Source organism: Sus scrofa, chromosome 13 (assembly GCF_000003025.6).
Source record: "Sus scrofa isolate TJ Tabasco breed Duroc chromosome 13, Sscrofa11.1, whole genome shotgun sequence".
NCBI classification, from domain to species: Eukaryota; Metazoa; Chordata; class Mammalia; order Artiodactyla; family Suidae; genus Sus; species Sus scrofa.
In genome coordinates this window covers 95,652,706-95,673,889 of record NC_010455.5, presented here as the reverse complement: position 1 = coordinate 95,673,889, position 21,184 = coordinate 95,652,706, and the positions used below count along the sequence as shown (strand labels likewise).

General features: G+C 41.2%; 1 protein-coding gene across 1 annotated transcript; it reads left to right on the top strand.

The window, feature by feature from the left end:
- On the top strand, positions 8-15,359 carry C13H3orf33 (chromosome 13 C3orf33 homolog). Its single transcript, XM_003358621.4, has 5 exons — positions 8-223; positions 2,412-2,471; positions 4,720-4,867; positions 11,463-11,623; positions 14,492-15,359. The coding sequence occupies exons 1-5, from the start codon at positions 110-112 to the stop codon at positions 14,891-14,893; spliced, it is 885 nt and encodes a 294-aa protein (XP_003358669.2). The 5' UTR covers positions 8-109; the 3' UTR covers positions 14,894-15,359.

The window sequence follows — 21,184 nt, the reverse complement described above, 5'->3', positions numbered from 1 at the left end:
TGCGCCCCCTGGAGCGGGTGGAGCGCGGATCCCGCTGTCCGCCCGTGGAGAGTGGCGCCCCCTGCTGCCCGGCCTGGGAGGTGGCGAGGGCGCCCACGAAGGCAGGAACATGGCGGGGCGGTCCGCGGACCCGGCCGCACAGCCACCGGACCGGGACGGAGTGGCGCCCAACGTGGTGGCGCGGATCTCCCAGTGGGCCGACGACCACCTGCGCCTCGTCCGGGTACCGCAGCCTCGCGGGCCGGGCAGTTGTGGGCGCAGGCAGCGGGGCGCGAGCCTGGGAGGCCGCAGTAGCGGACCCGCCAGGCGGGGGAGGGGCGGAGAGCCGCCTGGTCCGGGTGGCGGGTGCTGGGCCGTGGTGTGCGCTGCTGGGCCGGGCTTGCTTGGCTGATCACTGTCAGGGCTATGCTGGGCTCTGGGACACCGCAGAGAGCGAGCCGCTGCCCACCGCTGGGCCCCAACGGGGCCATTGGCGCAGTTGGGGAAGGCCAGGTGGAGACCAGAGGAGGGCGCCTGGCTCCTCCTGTAGGCCTGGGGAGAGAGAAGCATTGTCTTTAAAAAGTGAACTGAGAGGCCACTGGAGATCGAACAAGGGGAGAGGGACATCTTAGGCGGCCAGGTCCCGGTGGTGGTTTCTTTCATTGTAAGAAATGAGAGGAATCAAGGGATCTGTCTGGTTCGTGGATGATGGTAGAAATTGCTGATATAGAGGAGTTCGGATAAATGATTTGTTGGGAAAATCTGGAGGGTTTTTTGCACATGTGAACTTGAAGATGCCATTTAGACTTCCGAAAGGAGATGTGTGAACTTGAAGGTGGTCATTCATTAGACTTTTTTTTTTTTTTTTTTTGTCTTTTTGCTATTTCTTGGGCCGCATATGGAGGTTCCCAGGCTAGGGGTCCAATCGGAGCTAAAGCTGCCAGCCTACACCACAGCCACAGCAACTCGGACCCGAGCCGGGTCTGCAACCTACACCACAGCTCACGGCAACACCAGATCGTTAACCCACTGAGCAAGGGCAGGGGCCGAACCCACAACCTCATGGTTCCCAGTCGGATTCGTTAACCACTGCGCCAGGATGGGAACTCCTCATTAGACTTCTAAACGTAGCTGTAGATGTCCCAGGCAACTGGATATAGGAGTCCTGTGTTGAAGGGAGATTAGAACTGGACATATAACTTTGGGAATGAGCTGCATAAACCTTAAGTAGTATTTAAAGTTTGGATAATGTCTCGGAGCAAGTCAGAAAGTCTCCTGAAGAAGCCCTAAAACTGAGCCCTTGGGGCCTAACATTTAGAGTTTGGGGAGTGAAAAGGAGGAGGTCAGCAAAGACCAGGGAGGAACAGACTGGGAGGAGGAAGAAAATCAGGAATACCAGGCATCCTAGAAGCCAAGTAAAGAGAATGTTTTCAGATAGAATGATTAACGTTTGTTTGTTTGTCTTTTCTAGGGCCACACCCGCGGCATGTGGAGGTTCCCAGGCTAGGAGTCTAATCGGAGCTGTAGCCGCTGGCCTAGGACACAGCCACAGCAACTTGAGATCGAGCCTCCTCTGCAACCTACACCACAGCTCACTTCAATGCCTGGATCCTTAACCCACTGAGTGAGGCCAGAGATCTAACCGGCAACCTCATGGTTCCTAGTCGGATTCGTTAACCACTGAGCCATGACAGGAACTCCCAAGAATGATTAACTTTGTTGAATTCTGCTGGTAAATTGAGTAGGACCGTCAGCTTTGCAAATACCTTGCAGCCAAGCAGCAGAAGCCAGGACCATGTCTATTTTGATTCCCCAGTGCAGCTCAGTCCTTAGATTAGTACCTACCACTTAGTAAGTACTAGGTAAATATTTGTATCATTAATGAATTTATTTATTTAGTGACCCAGCATTGGCACTGCAGCAGCTCTGGTTGCTGCTGTGGCTGGGATTCAATCGCTAGCCGGAAAGTTCCATATGCCGTGGGCATGGCCAAAAAATAAAAATAAAAACATTGCTAACTTTTTCCTGTTTACCAACGTAATTTCCCAAGGTGCTTGAAGGTTTTGGTGATAAAAATTTCTACCAAATCCTTAAAACTCCCCCTGCAGGCTCAGGGTTATGGGAGTTCCTGTGGCCCTTGTACAAGAAGTATTAGAATGATTCATGTATTCAGCGAACCCATGGTTAAAACAATACCGTCAATAGGGAACAGTACAATATTATGTATGTAATCCCTGTGCATGCTAGATTGGGAGAAAAAGGGGAAGATTAATGGGTGGGTGGGCAGTTTTTTTGGGAAGAAATGGGGTTTTAGTTGAAAGATATGCCTTATTTGGGCGGTTGGTTATAGGGAAGATTTTTTTTTTTCTGAATAATTTAAGTATATTTGAATAATGAATAGTGAGAATTAATCATTAAATCTCTTTCTGAAGAACATCAGCACTGTTATGGCCATAGCTGGAGTAATGTTACTTCTAAGAAGTGTTCGACTGGTAAGTTAAAAAATGAAGACATTATGATAAGCCATAGACAGTTAATTTTTCTCACCTCAGATGGTTTTTATTTCAAGTAGTGTATGATTTTGTTATTCATGTTAGAAGTGTTTAAATAGTATTTTAGAACAATGAACATAGTTTAAGATCTTGGTTTAAAAGCAACACATTCAGAGGATTTTATGGAAAGTAATCGCACAGGCTGTATTTCCATAAGCACATTTCTTCCTGCTGAAAAAGGAATCTGAGAAGGATTTAGTTTGCTGGAATGGTATAATCACTACATTTGCATTACAAATGTTGTAAAATATCTCAAAAATGTTTTCAGTAGTGGTTTTTGATTTAAATTGCAGTTGAATTATGTCCCTTAGAACTGAATAACTTATGCTTTCATTTAGTGTGAATTTTTTTGCCTTTTCAGTAATATTTTAATAACATGTATCGTGGAAATCCATACAAAAATTCAAGATTTTAAAAAAATATACCTGATTGTTGTCATAGGATGTAATTTCAGTATCATGTTATAAACTGGGATGGATATATTGCTTCTGCTTATATTTATTTCCTACACAGATTATTTCTATATTGTTTTGTATTGTCACTGACTACACCACATCACTCCACCATACTACATCTTTTCCAACTGTGGCCTTTTCATGCAGACTCCAGTTTCAGAACTTTTATCTCTTTCTTCTTTTTTTTAAGTGCCTTAAATCATTTTTTTAAACTGAGATGTAATTGACATACAGCACTGTCTAAGTTTAAGGTGCACAGCATAATGATTTGACTCACATCATGAAATGTGAACATCCATTATCTCATATTGATACAGAATTAAATACATGGAAAAAAAGGTTTTTTTCTTTGTGATGAGAATTCTTAGGATTTACTCTCTTGAAAACTTACATATGTAATATCAGCAGTGCTAATTATATTAATCATGTTGTACATTACATCCCTAGTCCTTATTTATCTTAGAACTGAAAGTTCTTCCAAGTTCTCCCCTCCCACCCCCCCCCCCGCCTCTAATAACCACAAAATCTGAATCCTTTTTCTGTGAGTTTGTTTTTGAAGTAAAATTGACCTACAATGCTGTTACTTCTTGTTACACAACATAATGATTCATATTTCTATACATTTCAAAATAATCACAAGTCTAGTTATCATCTGTGGTCATACAAGGATGTTACATAATTATAGTCTATATTCCCCGCACCCTACATTTCATACCTGTAACTCATTTATCTTATAACTGAAATTTTGTACCTCTTAATTCCCTCACCTGTTTCTCTCCTCCTCCCCCCCCTCCCGCAACTACCTGTTTGTTCTCTGTATCTATGGCTATGTTTCTGTTTTGTTATGTTTATTGATTTGTTTTGTTTTTTAGATTCTACATTTAAGTGAAATTATTTAGTATTTATCTAACTTATTTCACTTAGCATAATACTTTCTAGGTCTATCCATATTGTTGCAAATGGCAAGATTCCATTCTTTTAATAGCTAAGTAATATTCCATCATACACACACACACACACACACACACACACACACCATGTCTTCTTTATCCATTCATCTATTGATAGGCACTTAGGTTGCTTCCGTATCTTGGCTATTGTAAGTGATGCTGCAATGAACATAGGGATGCATCTATATTTTTGAAATAGTGTTTTTGTGATTCAGTGATATATGTATATACACATACATGTATACACACACCTACATATATGGAGAGAGAGTGTTGTAAGGTTATTCATTTTAGACTTAAGTTTTGGTGCCTTTTTCTTAGATTTTATAGTTTTTGCTTTCTTTTTCTTTTTCTTTTTGTCTTTTTAGGGCCCACCTGTGGCATATGGAGGTTCTTAAGCTAGGGGTCGAATCGGAGCTGTAGCCTCTGGCCTTCGCCACAGCTATAGCAACACCAGATCCAAGCCATGTCTGCGATCTATACCATAGCTCATTGGCAATGCCAGATCCTTAACCCACTGAGCGAGGCCAGGGATCGAACCTGTGTCCTCATGGATACTAGTCAGATCCATTTCCACTGAGACACAAAGGGAACTCCTGGTTTTTATATTGTTCCTATAAATACTTTCTGTTAAATCTTATCAAAATATTAATATAAAATTAACCAAATTAAAAATTTTCAATGGTTATTTATGTCTTTGAAATGTTTAGAGAATTTGACATACTTAATTTTAAAATGAAAATTGTACTAAAATATTATATTTTTCTCCTTGTAAATCAATAGACATCAAAATTTACAAGTTCTTCAGATATTCCAGTAGAGTTTATAAGAAGGAATGTTAAACTACGAGGACGACTACGCCGAATAACTGAGAATGGTTTAGAAATTGAACACATTCCCATTACTTTACCTGTTATATCTTCATGGAGAAGTAAGTAAGGTGCAAAAATAATAACTAAGTATTAAATAATAGCTAAGTAACTATTTTAGTGTTACTTTATTAGAATTTATTTATAAAAAGCAAACATATGTGATTTTAATTTTTAATAACTCCCCATTGTCTGTGAGAGAAAGTCCAAACTCTTGGCTTACATATAAGGAACTGTTTAATTTGGCTCTAGATTTCTTTTCTTCCCTCCTTTTGTTTTTTTGTTTTGTTTTTGTTTGTTTGATTTTTGGTTTTTTAGAGCCACACCTACAGCATATGGAGGTTCCCAGGTTAGGGGGTAGAATCAGAGCTGCAGCTATGCCACAGCCACAGCACGAGCTGCATCTGCAACTATACTATAGCTCATGGCAATGCCAGATCCTTAACCCACTGAGTGAGGCCAGGGATTGAACCTGCGTCCTCATGGATGCTAGTCAGATTTGTTTCCACTGAGCTACGATGGGAACTCCCCTTCCCTCCTTTTTTCTTTCTCCCTTTCTCTTTTTTTTTAGGGCCGTACCTGTGGCATATGGAAGTTCCCAGGCTAGGGGTCGAATCAGAGCTGCACCTGCCGCCCTACACCACAGCCACAGCAACACGGGATCCAAGCAGCATTTGTGACCTACACCGAAGCTCATGGCAATGCCAGATCCTTAACCCACTGAGTGAGGCCAGGGATTGAACCTGTGTCCTCATGGATACTAGTTGGGTTAGTAACCCGATAAGCCACAGTGGTAACTCCCACTCCTTTTTTCATTCAACCACTTAGTAGTTCATTCAGGGATTCAAACATTCATTCTGCAAATATTGAGTACCTGTTATGTTCTAACAGGCCCTATTCTAGCTATATGTGCTGAATGAAACAAACAAAACCACTCTACCCCTTGGAGCTTACAGTCCAAGCGGAAGGTGGGTAACAAACAAATGGAAAATTGTTCTGAGAGCTGTGAAGAAAAGGAGCCAGGTGTAGCATGAGAATTGTTGGAGATTGTCTGAGTGGGGAACCTACACATATGGTGGTCAGAAAAGACCTCACTGAGGAGTTGCTCTTTAATCGGAGACTTGAAGAATGAGAGGGGCTGGCTAGGAAGAACATGCGTGGCCCTTTTGGTAAACCACGTGAAGGCATGTATGGCTGGGGCAGAGGGAAGAAGGGGACAAGAGGCACCAAAGGAGGTTGGAGAGCTGGGGAGAGGCCACATCTTTCCTGCTGCAATTCCCATGTCTCCTGGCTTTAGGCAGAGACCCAGCTGCACAGACCTTCCTACTGCTTCCATGTGTTCTCATGCCCTGGGCCCAGTTTGCCCAGACTGCCTTGGCTCCTATGGATTCTTCAGCATCTAGCTCAAAAGTCAGCTCTTCTGTGAAGTTCTCCTTAACTCCCAAGCAAAACTTAGGCTAGTTGGGAGTTAAGGAGAACAGGCACTTCCTTCTAGTGCCTCAAGCGAATTATACATGCTGCAATTACAGTACTAAAACACATATTCTGTAATTATGTATTGAGGTTTATATCCTCCTGCTAAACTGTGATACCCCGGTGGGCAGGGACCTTTTCCTATCTATCTCATTATTCACAGTCGCTAGAAAAATAATTGTTAGCCAACAGAAACTTGAAAAAAATTATCAAATGAATTAACTGTGTTTTATTTAAAGATCTTCTTAATATTATTTTAATGTTTTGAAGAAATTACTTCTTATTTATTTATCCTCAGATGAATGAATATCATTTTGTTCAATGCAATATGGCTGTAAAGAAATAAGATTGATCCTCCCCACCACCAAACATACTTAATACAATCAATTCTTTAAGAACTCAAACAGAATTTAACACAATTTGAATGACTCTTGTTCCCTAAAGAAGGATTACCTGAGGCTTCTACCTTCTCAGTTGTAATAATGCTGTAGTAAATTTTTTTTTTTTTTTTTTGGAGTTCCTGTCGTGGCGCAGTGGTTAACGAATCCGACTAGGAACCATGAGGTTGCGGGTTCGATCCCTGCCCTTGCTCAGTGGGTTAACAATCCGGCATTGCCCTGAGCTGTGGTGTAGGTTGCAGACGCGGCTCAGATCCTGCGTTGCTGTGGTTCTGGCATAGGCTGGTGGCTACAGCTCTGATTCGACCCCTAGCCTGGGAACCTCCATGTGCCGTGGGAGCGGCCCAAAGAAATAGCAAAAAGACAAAAAAAAAAAAAAAAAAAAAAGCTATGCGCGAGCCATATGGACATTCCCGGGCAGGCATGCAACACACTCCACAACAGCAACCTAAGTGGCTGTAGTGACACCACCAGATCCTTAACCCACTGTGTCACAAGAGAACTCCATAATGTAATAATTTAAATCTCTTCTCTCTGAAATACTGATGACTCCTTAGTGCTTAGGCAGTAAGGTCTTTGCTTGTGATTGTCCAGGCTTAATCACACAACCCCAGTGATGGTATTCAGTGGGAATCTCCCCTGGAAGTTGTGCAATGCCATAGCACTCTACCTGTCATGTATGCATATTATTATTAATGGGTTTCATAGCAAATAATAATGTGTTTATCAACTTTGTACATGCAATCAAAATTTTAGAGCTGAAAGGCCATGTATGCAGCTCTCTACCCAACAATTGACAGAATCGAGGGCAGAAAACAGATTTTCTGCTCCCCAGTCCATAACTTTATGTATAGAGATGCAAAAGTTAAAGAAACAGGTATGTGTTATATGTCCCAACAGTTGTTAACCAGTATAAATGTAATGATAGTATTAATACTTTTTTTGGTAACTGACCTAAATTGTTCATGTGAAAGTGACTATTTTGCATTTACATTAGTTAAACCTGTTTACCTGTGAAATGGTTGTAGAACTAACTAGAAAGTTGCTACCGAAGACCCATTTTGAATGATATAAGATCCTAGAGCAAAATTCTGTTCATTTAAAGTAGCTATTGATGCTGTATAGCACTGGGAACTATATCTAGTCACCTGTGATGGAACATGATGGAGGATAATATGAGAAAAAGAATGTATATATGTATGTGTGACTGGGTCACCTTGCTGTATAGTAGAAAATTGACAGAACACTATAAACCAGCTATAATGGAAAAAATAAAAATCATTTAAAAAATAAATTTAAAAAATGCATAGTACAGTGGAAAAAAAAAATAGCTATAGAGTTCCTGTTGTGGCTCAGCAGGTTAAGAACTCCACATAGTGTCTATGAGAATGTGGGTTCGATCCCCGGCTTTGCTCAGTGGGTTAAGAATCCCGAATTGCCGTGGCTATGGCGTAGGCAGGCAGCAGCAGCTGTTGACCCCTAGCTTGGAACCTTCCATATGCTGAGGTTACAGCTATTTAAAAAAAAAAAAGGTATTGAATGAAAGCTCCTCATGTTTCTTTCACTATTTTTACTACCTGGCCTATAGAATAGAGATGGACTTCTGATTTTGTAATAAGGAGGGCTAAGATTCAGGCCCCGCAAATTGAGGCCATTCTAACCAAAAAGGTATGGCTCAGAAAACTACATCAGAGTAGAGGCTGTGTGGGGTAGTAGAACGTGTATTGGTGTGAAGAGCTTCTGTTTTCTTTCTCGTTCTGGTCTGTGATTTCTACCACCATCAAACAAGAGAATTATAATAGTTCCAAGGCTTCTTCCTCATGACTATTCTGTGATATCCCTTCCTTCTATGACCTTATCTTTGGTGTATATGATGAGGAGGCAAACATACAGAGAGCTGAAACATTTTATTAAGTGAAACTCTTAGAGTACCTCCCTTCTTCAATACCTCCACTGCCTGCTCTTTTGCTACAATCTTAGCCTATAGTGGCAAACAAAATGGATATGAGCCTGTGGTAGTTACAAAATCTGCAGTCTAGTGAGAAAATGATTCAAAGCTTCTCCTGTCCTAGATGGCAAAAAATAACTTTTTTGACATATATGGTACTCCTCTCTCCTGAAATTATCCATTGTCATGAATCCACCTATAACATTTTATAAATCTGGGATAAAAAGCAGTTATTTTTGTATCATGTACTATCTTTCTAATAACCTTAAGAATATTTAGTAATGATGTTTCCTACCCTGAGGATGGAATAGAAATATAACAAACCCCTGCATAGTGGTTTGCTCCAGTATTCATCTTACGTCTTCATCTTTACGTCTGCAGATTCCCAGAAAACGTAAACTTTAAAATAACATCTCCTTTTAAAAAAAAAGAACAAAAAACTGGGAGTGCCTGTCATGGCTCAGTGGTAACCAACTCAGCTAGCATCCATGAGGATACAGTTTCAATCCCTGGTCCCACTCAGTGGGTTAAGGATCGAGCGTTGTGGTGAGCTGTGGTGTAGGCCACAGATGTGGCTTGGACCTCCAGTTGCTGTGGTTGTGGCATAGGCTGGCAGCTTCTGCTCTCATTGGATCCCTAGCCTGGGAATTTCCATATGCTGCAAGTGTGGCCCTAAAACAAAACAAAACAAAACAACAAACCAACCCAAACCCTCAACTCTTTGGGTGAAAATGTATGATAGATATAACTTAACCTTATTCAGTAGATTAGTTCCTGGACGATTTATTCTTAAACTTTTATTTGCTACATCATATTGTAAATGTTCAATAAGGGATTTGCTAATTTTAAAGGAATCCAATGATCTTTTGTGAAGAATTAGGACATTAATACTTGATAGTTGATAGTGTTGAATTAGAGTCATGTTTTTGGTCCTCAAAATTTTGGTCTTAAAGACCAGAGGATGTTTTGTTGGAAAGCAGTTGATGTTGATGGCAGCTTTTTTTTTTTTCTTTTTAGGGCCACACTCGTGACATGGAGTTTCCCAGGCTAGAGGTCAAATTGGAACTGTACCTGCCACAGTCGCAATAACTTGGGATCCGAGCCGCATCTGCGATCTACACACCACATCTCATGGCAATGCTGGATCCTTAACCCACTGAGGGAGGCCAGGGATCGAACCCACAACCTCATGGTTTCTAGTTGGATTCATTTCCACTGCACCATGACAGGAACTCTGGTGGCAGCTTTAAAGGATTGAAATGAGACCCCAAAATCTTCAGGCTTCCCCTAATTCATGTACCAATGATTTGCATTAATCTAATCTTTATTATATGTTTGGCCTTAATCTCATTTGTGTATCTATTTTATCACAGATTTTTCTAAGGACATAATCCTCCTATTTATTATACCTTTTGATACTTCTCTACTGAAACTCTAGGACAGGTTTCCTAAAGAAAATTTTTTTTGTCCTCAAATAATATTATGGCAAGTTTCTAGGGTATCTTCCTGAGCTCAAGTATTTCTTTTTCCCTAGCAATTAGATGGACTTAACTTTACATTTTCTACTAATTGTATAAGAGTTTAATATATGTTAAAGATATAATTTCTCTTAAAAAAAGACGCTAAGATTTTTTTTTGCCAGTCATTGTCCCTTTTTGGGAAGTAGTAAATTTTTTCTAAAATCTGGTCAGCGTTCTCTTGTGGCACAGTGGGTTAAGAGTCCAGCATTGTCACTTCAGTGACACAGGTTGCTGCTGTGGCACAGTTTTGATCCCTGGCCTGGGAACTTCCACATGCCCTGGGCCAAAATAATAAAATAAACAATAAAGTAAAATCCTGTTACAAAAGTTTAATTAGTTAAAATCGTATTAAGGGTTTGCCCAAATAAACCTTAACGCTGTTACTTGGAATATAAATTGATAAAATTTTGTCTGGAAGTCAGTTTTGCAAAATGTATTAAAAATGTTGATATTAATCAGTATTCACTTATCTATTTACTTATTTTCTTTTTAGGGCTGCACCTGTGGCATATGGAAGTTCCTGGACTAGGAGTCAAATTAGAGCTGCAGCTGAAGGCCTACACCAGCCACTGCCACATCAGATCTGAGCCATATCTGCCACTTGCTCCACAGCTCATGGCAATGCCAGATCCTTAACCCGATCAGTATTTATTGAAATGGGAAAATAGCCTCAGTACATTGTGTAAAAAAGCAGTTTACACAGTTTTGTTAGTAGGAGCCTGTATTATTGCCCTCCATATAGCATTATGTGTGTATGTACATAGAAATAAATTTGGCAGATTGTTTTTGGGTTTTTTTGTCTTTTTAGGGCCACACCCACAGCATATGGAGGTTCCCAGGCTAGGGACCAATCGGAGTTGTAGCTGCTGGCCCATACCACAGCCACAGCAATGCAGGATCTGAGCCGAGTCTAAAACCTACACCACAGCTCAGGGCAACGCCGGATCCTTAACCCATTGAGCGAGGCCAGGGATTGACCCTGCAACCCCATGGTTCCTAGCTGGATTTGTTTCCACTGCACTACAATGGGAATTCCAGATTTTTTTTTTTTTTTAAAGGTAAACTGGTTAAACTCCACATCCTGTTCTGGAGCTTACTGAAATAAGTTTTTGAAATTATTCCATCTGTTACATACCCGTATTGTTTTTAAAGAAAACTTGATTATAGAAATACATGGATCTACATCAAGAGAGTCATGGGCATTTATAAATAAACATAATATAATATATCCAGTTGTTTTTTGGAGGCCAGATGACTTTGGAATTTGCTTTTGCAACATGGTATTAAAGCTAAACTCTTTTCTACCTAATGTTTTTAGAAGAGCCTTGTGGTGTTTTGCTGGTTAAGCTGGCTGGAGTGGAACTCACTGAAATGGGGAAGGTATGGTTACAAAAAGAGCTAAAACCTTCCCAAGTACTATGGTTCCAGCTTCTTGGGAAGGAGAATTCAGCCCTCTTTTGCTATCTTTTAGTAAATAAGGTAAGTAGTATTAAGAAATAACTAGCATATTTTATTCTTATTTATACATAAACATGTCATTAGAACATTGAATATATAATGGGACTGATTACTTTTGTCATAGGGATTATGTTCAGAGAACCAGATGGTTCATGTGGAAGTTTTACTAGGAAATTTATTGTAGGAGTTCCCATTGTGGCATAGCAGAAATGGATCCGACTAGGAACCATGACGTTGCAGGTTTGATCCTTGGCCTCGCTCAGTGGGTTAAGGATCTAGCATTGCTATGGCATAGGTCACAGACGTGGCTCGGATCTGGTGTTGCTGTGGCTGTGGTGCAGGCCGGCAGCTATAGTTCCAATTGGACCCATAGCCTGGGAACCTCCATATGCCAAAAGTGTCACCCTAAAAAGCAAAAACAACAACAACAATAAAAAGTGATTAGAATTGCAACCATTTCAATTATTAAAAGCTTTTAAAATTATTAACAGGAAGCCTAATGAAATCATCCATTTTTGGATGTCCAGGTCTTATTTACTTCTTTCAAATTAAGAACTATCCAATACTGATTGGTTGAAGCATCTTATACCTAAGTTGATAATCCAGAATTGTATAAAATATCCCAAAGGACTTACAAGATTCTAGCTTCTCACGCTCTCTTTTTTTAAATATTATTTTAATTTTATGGCTATACTTGTGGCATATGGAAGTTCCCCGTCCAGGGACCAAATCCAAGCCACAGCCATGACCTACACCACAGTTGTGGCAACACTGGATTCTTTACCCACTGAGCTGGACTGGGGCTCAAACCCACACCTCTGCAGCACGCTGAGCTGCTATAGTAGGATTCTTTTTTGTTTGTTTATTTTTTTAGGGCTTCACCCATAGCATGTGGAAGTTCCCAGGCTAGGGGTCAAATCAGAGCCATAGCTGCTGGCCTACACCACAGCCACAGCAACGCCAGTTCCGAGCCATGTCTGTGACTTCCACCACAGCTCACAATAATGCTAGATCCTTAACCCACTGACTGAGGCCAGGGATTGAACCCAAGTCCTCAGGGATACTAGACAGATTCGTTACCGCTGAGCCATGCCAGGAACTCCTGTAGTCAGATTCTTAACCCACTGTGCCTTGGCGGGAACTCCTAGCTTCTCCTCTAAGTTGAGGAATATATCTTATTTATCCTCAGAATCCCCCCGTGAGTCATTTTATTCCCATTTGCAGGTGGGATTCAAGGTAACCAAGTGGAAGAACCGGTATTCAAACCCGGCTCTTCCTGGCTTCTGAGCCCACACTTCAGCTTATCTTTCTTTATCTTATATTGTTTCCTGGAAGGTGACAAAACTATGCTTTATGCATATTGTGGTAATTTATTTCTCTTGTTGAAGTTTACTGTTGTGTGAGGTTGAGTTTTAATTATTCCTGATCTTAGTTCAGATCATAAAATTTAAAAGATCGAGACAAATATGATAAATCTTTTTTTTTTTTTTTGGCTTTTTGCTATTTCTTGGGCCGCATATGGAAGTTCCCAGGCTAGGGGTCGAATTGGAGCTGCAGCCACCGGCCTACGCCAGAGCCACAGCAACGCGGGATCCGAGCCGCGTCTGCAACCTACACCACAGCTCACAGCAACGCCGGATTGTTAACCCACTGAGCAAGGGCAGGGACCGAACCCGCAACCTCATGGTTCCTAGTCGGATTCGTTAACCACTGCGCCACGACGGGAACTCCTGGTAAATCTTCTAAAAGTGTATTTATTAGTTGCATATCACCATGTCCCAAAAGTTACCACATTTAAAGGAGAAAAGTTTACTTTATTCCTTTGGATAGTTTTAGAAAATGTTTCCTACCTTTAACCTGGAGTTTTCACATTTAAAATATTTAGCTGTGGTAGTTCCCACTGTGTCTCAGCAGGTTAAATAAAGACCCAGTGTTATCTCTGTGAGGATATGGGTTTGTTCCTTGGCCTCACTCAGTGGGTTAAGGATCCATTGTTGCCACAGGCTGTGGTGTAGTTTGCAGATGTGGCTTGGATCCGGTGTTGCCATGGCTGTGGCACAGGCCTGCAGCTGCAGCTCTGATTTGACCTCTAGCCCGGGAACTTCCATATGCCACAGGTGCAGCTGTTAAAAAAAAAATATAACAGTGAATTACTTGTTCAATGAAGCTGTGAAATTATAACTACTTTGTTAAAATTAATCTTGTTTGGTTAAAATCCCACAAGGACTATAAAAGTAGCTAAGCATGATCTCCTTTACACTGTAAATTAGGAGAAAAACAAATCCCATTTATCTGGTTTCATTAGGCAATGAGGTGTTCCATAAATGAAATTTCTTGAAGGATGAAGATTAAAGGGTCAGAACTATTTTTATGTTAATTATTTTATGGGACATCTTCTAAAAATGTATTTACATGCCAGTGCCTTTCCTAAACACAGGAATTCTGAACCTAATTTAACAGTTCAGTGATGATTCTGTTCATTTTGCACTCATTTCCTTTTTTAGTTTTGTTAGTTTTCTTTAGTTTCTTTTACTGTGGCCTCCTGTTATTTTGCCTGTCTGGCACGCTCCATTCCGCCTCCAAATAACAACAAAACCCATTTCATATTTCATTGCTTCTACACATTTTGGGGTTAGAAGATCAGTGAGCCTGTGGGAAACTCTGTGTTATAAAAGAGTCAGTTGTCTTTAAGCAATGGTCTCTTCTGGTAATGAAATTCTTAGATTTAGCATTAGCTGTTTTAAGCTCTTAAGACTCCTTTGCAATTATATTTTTGGCTTTTCTCTGGAAGACTCAAGTTGCAGATGACTGATTTGAAAGTAAATAAGATGTTATGGGTGTAACTAGTAATTTAATTTAATAATTGGTTTGTGTTATTTTTTATTCAAGGGTAGATATTTTAGTGTGAGTCTGAATGAAGAAATTTTGAGAAGAGGCCTTGGCAAAACTGTTCTTGTTAAAGGGCTAAATCATGATTCTAAAATCTATTGGAGAATTCACAGAAACTTACTGAAAGCTGAATTAACAGCCTTAAAAAAAGGAGAAGGAATATGGAAGGAAGAATCTGAAAAAGAAAGTTATTTGGAAAGATTCAAAGGCTCCTGGAGAGAAATATGGAAAAAAGACAATTATTTAAAAAAAGTTGGATCAGATTTCAACTTGAAAAAAGAAAGTTATTATGACAAATTTAGAAGGACTTATGAAGCATGGAAAGAGAATGTGAATAACTACTCCTTGTTACTGAAGTTCAGAGAACTTATGAGTCGCGTACACTTTCGGAGAAAAGGGTGAAATATCTCAAAGAGTCCGGAGGTGACCTACTCCAAAAAGAATGAAATATGTAAATATAATGAATAATTTTCATTGAGATGAAATGGAAATTTCCCTGGATGATCAAACTTGCATTCTAATGATATTTAAATATTTAAGAGATGATTCTTATAAATGTAACATCAGAATAACTTAAACAAATGGTGATGAATGTAATGTGCTTTTAGCAAAAACAAAACACTAAAAAGTTATCAGTAAAAAAAAAGTTATCAGGTTATCCTTCAACACATGTAATGATAATACACATGTACACATGTAGTTATAATACATGAAGAGAGTTTGTCTTCATAACTATTGACAATAACTATTGTCACTGTGTTATTTTAGTACTTTGGAGCAGTCATATTTAACTTTTGTTTAAAGAGAATGTTTATTTTTCTAGTTTTATTAACTGATTACTTGTAGTAAAGGAGTTCTCTATGCGTCATGTCTGAGGCCATTCTTTCAACTGCTTTCTAACTTCTTGTGAATTCAGAGCAGAGCTACAAGAGAAGGTCACTTAGACCATTTCTGGTGCTAAAGAGTGGCTTATTTCTACCTGTTAGATAATCCTGAGGACAAAAATCATAAATGTGCTAAGGATGGAATCACAGAGGATAGAAAAAATAGGGATGCATTCTGATGTATTTGAGTCCCTGAGAGGTTGAACTCTCTAGCCTCCCCATTTCTCATTAAGTAAAACAGTAAATTTCTTTTCTTTCTCTCTCTCTTTCTTCTTCTTCTTTTTTTTTTTTTTTTGGCTTTCTTTACAGCTGCACCTGAAGCATGTGGAAGTTCCTAGGCTAGGGGTCAAACCAGACCTGTAGCTGCTGGACTACACCACAGCCACAGCAATGCGGGATCTGAGCCATGTCTTTGACTTTCACCACAGAGCTCATGGCAACAGGCAACACCAGACCCTTAACCCACTGAGTGAGGCCAGGGATGGAACCCACATCCTCATGGATCCTAGTTGGGTTTGTTAACTGCTTAGCCATGATAAGAACTCCCATGTTTCTTTATTTTTTTTTGTCTTTTGTCTTTTGTTGTTGTTGTTGTTGTTGTTATTGTTGCTATTTCTTGGGCCGCTCCTGCAGCATATGGAGGTTCCCAGGCCAGGGGTTGAATCGGAGCTGTAGCCACCGGCCTACGCCAGAGCCACAGCAACGCGGGATCCGAGCCGTGTCTGCAACCTACACCACAGCTCACGGCAACGCTGGATCATTCACCCACTGAGCAAGGGCAGGGATCGAACCCGCAACCTCATGGTTCCTAGTCGGATTCGTTAACCACTGCGCCACGACGGGAACTCCTGTTTCTTTATTTTTAAAACCAGTTTGAGTTTTTGATTTCTGAGGATTTGACATACACACATACGTGGTGCTAACATCATCTTGACAGTATAAGCTTCTTTCACAACACCAGCAATGATCCACCCACAGTGTCTACAAAAGTTTTTCTTGATGGTTTGTGATAGTGACCAAAGTCAGAAGTATCATCTGGTCCAAATAGTTGACTCCTATTAGAATCAATAATACAGAATGAGAAGTTAACTGCTGCTAACTGACTCCTGGTTAAAAGATAGCAAAGTAGAAATTCCCACTGTGGTGCAAGGGGATCATTGGCCCTGGAACCCCATATGCATGGGGTGGCCAAAAGGGGAAAAAAAACAACATAGCAAACTAGATTTACCATATGGAAGTTCCCAGGCTAGGGGTCGAATCAGAGCTGCAGCTGCTAGCCTATGACACAGCCATAGCAACATGGGATCTGAGCCACATCTGTGACCTGTGCTGCAGCTAGCAATGCCAGATCCTCAACCCACTGAACGAGGCCAGCAATCAAACCTGAATCCTCATCAACATCATATTGGGTTTTTAACCTGCTGAGCCACAATGGGAACTCCCAACATTTTCAAATTAAACAACATTATTATTTTTTTCTTTTTTGGCTGCAGCCGTGGCACATGGAAGTTCCTGGGCCAGGGATCAATTCTGAGCTGCCACAGAGACAGTACTGGATCATTAACTCTCTACACAGCTGGAACTCCAAACAACATCAATTTTTAGTGCAGTCTCAAATCTACCAGAAATTCTTTTTGTGTGTGATTTTATTTAATCATCTTTGGGGTAGGATAGGAAGTTACATGGTAGCTTTTATTCCCTGGGTCTAATGCCTCAATAATTTTTTGTTTTGTTTTAAGGGGATGTTTTATTTTTATTTACAGAGGTGTTAACAAGATTTTAACTTAGAGAGATGTTAAAGTAGTTTTGTGGCAATCTTTTTTTTTTTTTTTTTTTGCTCTTAAGGCTGCACTTGCAGCATATGGAAGTTCCCAGGCTAGGGGTCAAATCAGAGCTACAGCCGCCTCCTGCACCACTGCTCACATCAATGCTGGATCCTTAATCCACTGAGCGAGGCCAGGGATTGAACCCACATCCTCATGGATACTAGTCGGGTTCATTAATTGCTGAGCCACAAAGGGAACTCCTGCAGCAAAATCTTGAAACCCCCCCCCTACCATTTTGCCTCTAAGTGGTATCATATCTCATCCCAGTTATCACCGTAACTGGTTCTGATGACTTCGACCAGCTCAGCCTGTGCACTATTGTCTTTCAGGTTAAGCATGTGAAGGTGGGGCTTGTACAGGTCTTTCTGGGGATCGGGTGACCTGGTCTAATCTACTCCTTGATGATATAGTGGAGAACACTGATTAGACGAGCTTGTTTGATGGTCCAAGGGCAAGGTGAAAGAGTTAATTGCAGAAGGCTAGATCTTTGCCATTGGAGATGATTATAACAGGGCCACCTGAAAAATTGGAAAAGCCCTTTTAGACTGAATTTCTGACCAAAACCCAGGTTCTTTACCTTTTTCAAATAGAGGATTTCCTACTTCTTGTTCTGTCTTCAGAACAACAGGGTCCATGATCACCTTTTCCCCTTGGCCTTCTTTCCTTTTGGTATGTTAGGTATTTAGGTTCTTTTCTTTTCCTTTTTTGGCTGAGGCCTGATGTGGGATCTCAGTTTCCAGACCAGGGGTTGAACCCAAGCCACAGCTGTGAGAGCACTGAGTCCTAACCACTAGAGCACTAGGGAACTCCCTTAGACTTTTTACATTTAAAATTTATTTCTGGAGTTCCCGTCATGGCTCAGTGGTTAACGAATCCGACTAGGAACCATGAAGTTGCGGGTTTGATCCCTGGCCTCGATCATTGGGTTATGGATCTGGCGTTGCTGTGAGTTGTGGTGTAGGTTGCAGATGTGGCTTGGATCCCGCATTGCTGTGGCTGTGGCATAGGCTGGTGGCTACAGCTCTGATTAAACCCCTAGCCTGGGAACCTCCATATGCCACAGGTGTGGCCCTACCAAAAGACAAAAAATAAAAAAATAAAATAAAATTTATTTCTGTTTGATGAATTTATCCTTACTGTATTTCTAAATGATTGGATTTTTATGCCCCTTCTCAATCTATTTTCTTGCAGCTCCATATACTCTTCTTAAAACACCTTTTGCAGGTTTTATTTATTTTTCATTTTTCAATCATACTTCTTATATATGAAATGTTGACAGCACTTCCAGCCTTATCATAATTAATGGTGAACAAAACTTGGGAGAAGAGTGAAAATTATGCCCATAAGTATTATTCACATTGTCATTATTGGCAGCTAAGCATATTCCATCAATATCCAGAGGAGGAAAACAGTCAACCGAGGGCTCCTTACATTTTGCTTTCAGTTTGTTGTGTTGGTGTTGCTGTTAGTTCTGTCCATGAGACAGATGGACAAATTCTGGCTCTTTAGCACATTCGGTTACAGTTACTGTTTGATAAGGGCTACACAGGGGCTTCATACCAAAATCCCCAGGCTTGGGAGGGTGTTAGCTCTTTCTCTCCCCTCCTGCTTGGCTCCCAAGGCAGGTCTGGTCCACAGCCTTTGGCTGCTGGATCCCCACCATCTGGGATGGGAAGGACACATGGGTTTGTGGAAGGTACTGGGCTTACTCGCCTCATGGTATGGTGTGTGTTTTGGGGGTGCACTATTGAACCTGATCAGTCCTGGCACTTTCTGTGATGTCAATCCAACTTACAGGAAACTCACCCAGTCACAAGCTGACTGCTAGGCATTTTCTCTCTTAACTCCCTCTTTCTATTAGGCTTCTTTCTCCTTGTCTTAGGAAAATGAGGTACTGGCAAGTTTAGTAGCTTAGTGAATGTCAGGAAAAGGATAATCACTATTCCCCAACTTAGTGGAAACAGGATCTCTGGCACCTTCAGTCTAGTAGAAAGGGGATTGAAGTGCTAATGTCTAAACCTCCTCTTCTAGTAAATGGGAGAGGGAGGGTTGGTTCCTGCCTAACTGGCCAACTCCTCCTCACCCCAAGACTGCTCATAGTTCTCGGTCGTGAGACCTTTTAAATCACCTTGACCTTGACCTTTCCCACCATTGGGAAAAATCCTGGGAAATCTGCCTGAAAGGCCGTTTTTTTTTTTTTTTTTTTTTGTCTTTCGATGGCCGCACCCACGGCACATGGAGGTTCCTAGATGAGAGATCGAATTGGAGCTACAGATGCTGGCCCAAACCACAGCCACAGCAACGCCAGTTCTGAGCCACATCTTTGACCTATACCACAGCTCAGGGCAAGGCCGGATCCTTAACCCACTGAGTAAGGCCAGGGATCAAAACTATTGTCCTCGTGGATACTAGTCAGATTCCTTACCACTGAGCCATGACGGGAACTCCAGAAACATCATCTTTTAAAAACTTGACCCAAAGAAAAATTAAGGCCACTAATCTCAACAGTTCTGCTATGTCTTATCTCTGGTAACAAAGAGCATGGTAAAGATTCCAGTCAATTCCTCTTATCAACATGTACACTTTCAAAACCTGCTTTAGGAGAGTTAACTGCATCTGAAGCAGGCAGGCATGCCAAGAGTTGTATCCTCTCCTGGATTTCTCCAGTATCCTTTGTTTCTTCACCAAGGTGAGGTTTGCATCTTTGAGATATGAATCCCTCCCTGGAGAAATATAATTCCATATACTGTCAAGGGGCACATTGTTCATAGTCTGTTCCAAGTCCAATGTTTGCACGTGGCATTGGATTGATAACAGTGACTTTTCATAAGGAGTCAGCCTAGTTCACAAACCAAGGAACAGCAGCATTTCAGAAGTTTGAGGCACCAACAGAATCATTATTGCTTAAAACCACCATTAAAAGAGATGGCAGGAGTTCACATCATGGCACAGTGGAAACGAATCCGATTAGGAACCATGAGATTGTGGGTTCCATCCCTGGCCTTGCTCAGTGGGTTACAGATCCGGCGTTGCTGTGAGCTGTGGTGTAGTCTGGTGGCTACAGCTCCAATTAGATCCCTAGCCTGGGAACCTCCATATGCCGTGGGTGCGGCCCTAAAAATAAAAGAGATGGAAGACATCCCATGTAGAAACAGCTGCTGCTGAGATAGCTGGGGTGGAGATAGTTTTCTGGTTCTTTTTTGTGGTATGAGGAGGGAAAATTTCTCCTGAGGGTCCCTGGCTGGGTTTGAAAATTATGCTGACTAAGATTAACAAGAGAAAAGCATACAAATGCATTTAATACGTTTTATATGACACAGCGACTTCATAAGGAAATAAGGACCCAAAGAAACAGATACTTTATGGTAGGTTTAATGAAATGCACAGTGGTGGAGGAACATGCTGGGGAAGGGAGTGTGAGGTGATTGTGATAAACTGGGAGAGATTTAACAAGTCCTGTTTGTTAGGATTCCTCTGGTATCCCTTTGTCTTCGGAGATAAGGCTGCTCCTTTCCTCCAGCTTAAGGGGGGTGGGGGCGGGACTTCATAAGTGAGGATTTTATGGCCTATTTCGGGGAAGAAGGGTGAGGCAGGAGGAGGTCAGAGTGATCGTCCTGCTTCTGCTGTTTTCTCAAATTCTTTCAGCTTAAAATATTTGATATGCTAAGGTGCCATATTTTGGGGGTAGCCTGACCTGAACCCACCAGTGCTTTGGAACTTCTCTGCCATTACCAAGGCAGCTATTTCAGTGAAGGCAAATCACAGGAAGAAAGTAATGAAAGTTTATGAAAAGACTGAAGAAAATTTAAAAACCCAGGGTTAAAAATTAAAATGCCGGGAGTTCCTGTTGTGGCTCAGCTGGTTACAAACCCAACTAGTATCCATGAGGATGTGGTTCGATCCCTGGCCTTGCCCAGTGGGTTAAGGATCTGGTGTTGCTGTGAGCTGTGGTGTAGGTCACTGATGTGGCTCAGATCTGGCAT

Bases quoted from the DNA above. Each gene is read 5' to 3' on its own strand.
- C13H3orf33 (XM_003358621.4), top strand. From the start codon at position 110: ATGGCGGGGCGGTCCGCGGACCCGGCCGCACAGCCACCGGACCGGGAC. The intron at 4,868-11,462 runs GTAAGTAAGGTG...TAATGTTTTTAG, and splicing joins TGTTATATCTTCATGGAGAA to AAGAGCCTTGTGGTGTTTTG. The intron at 11,624-14,491 runs GTAAGTAGTATT...TTTTTATTCAAG, and splicing joins GCTATCTTTTAGTAAATAAG to GGTAGATATTTTAGTGTGAG.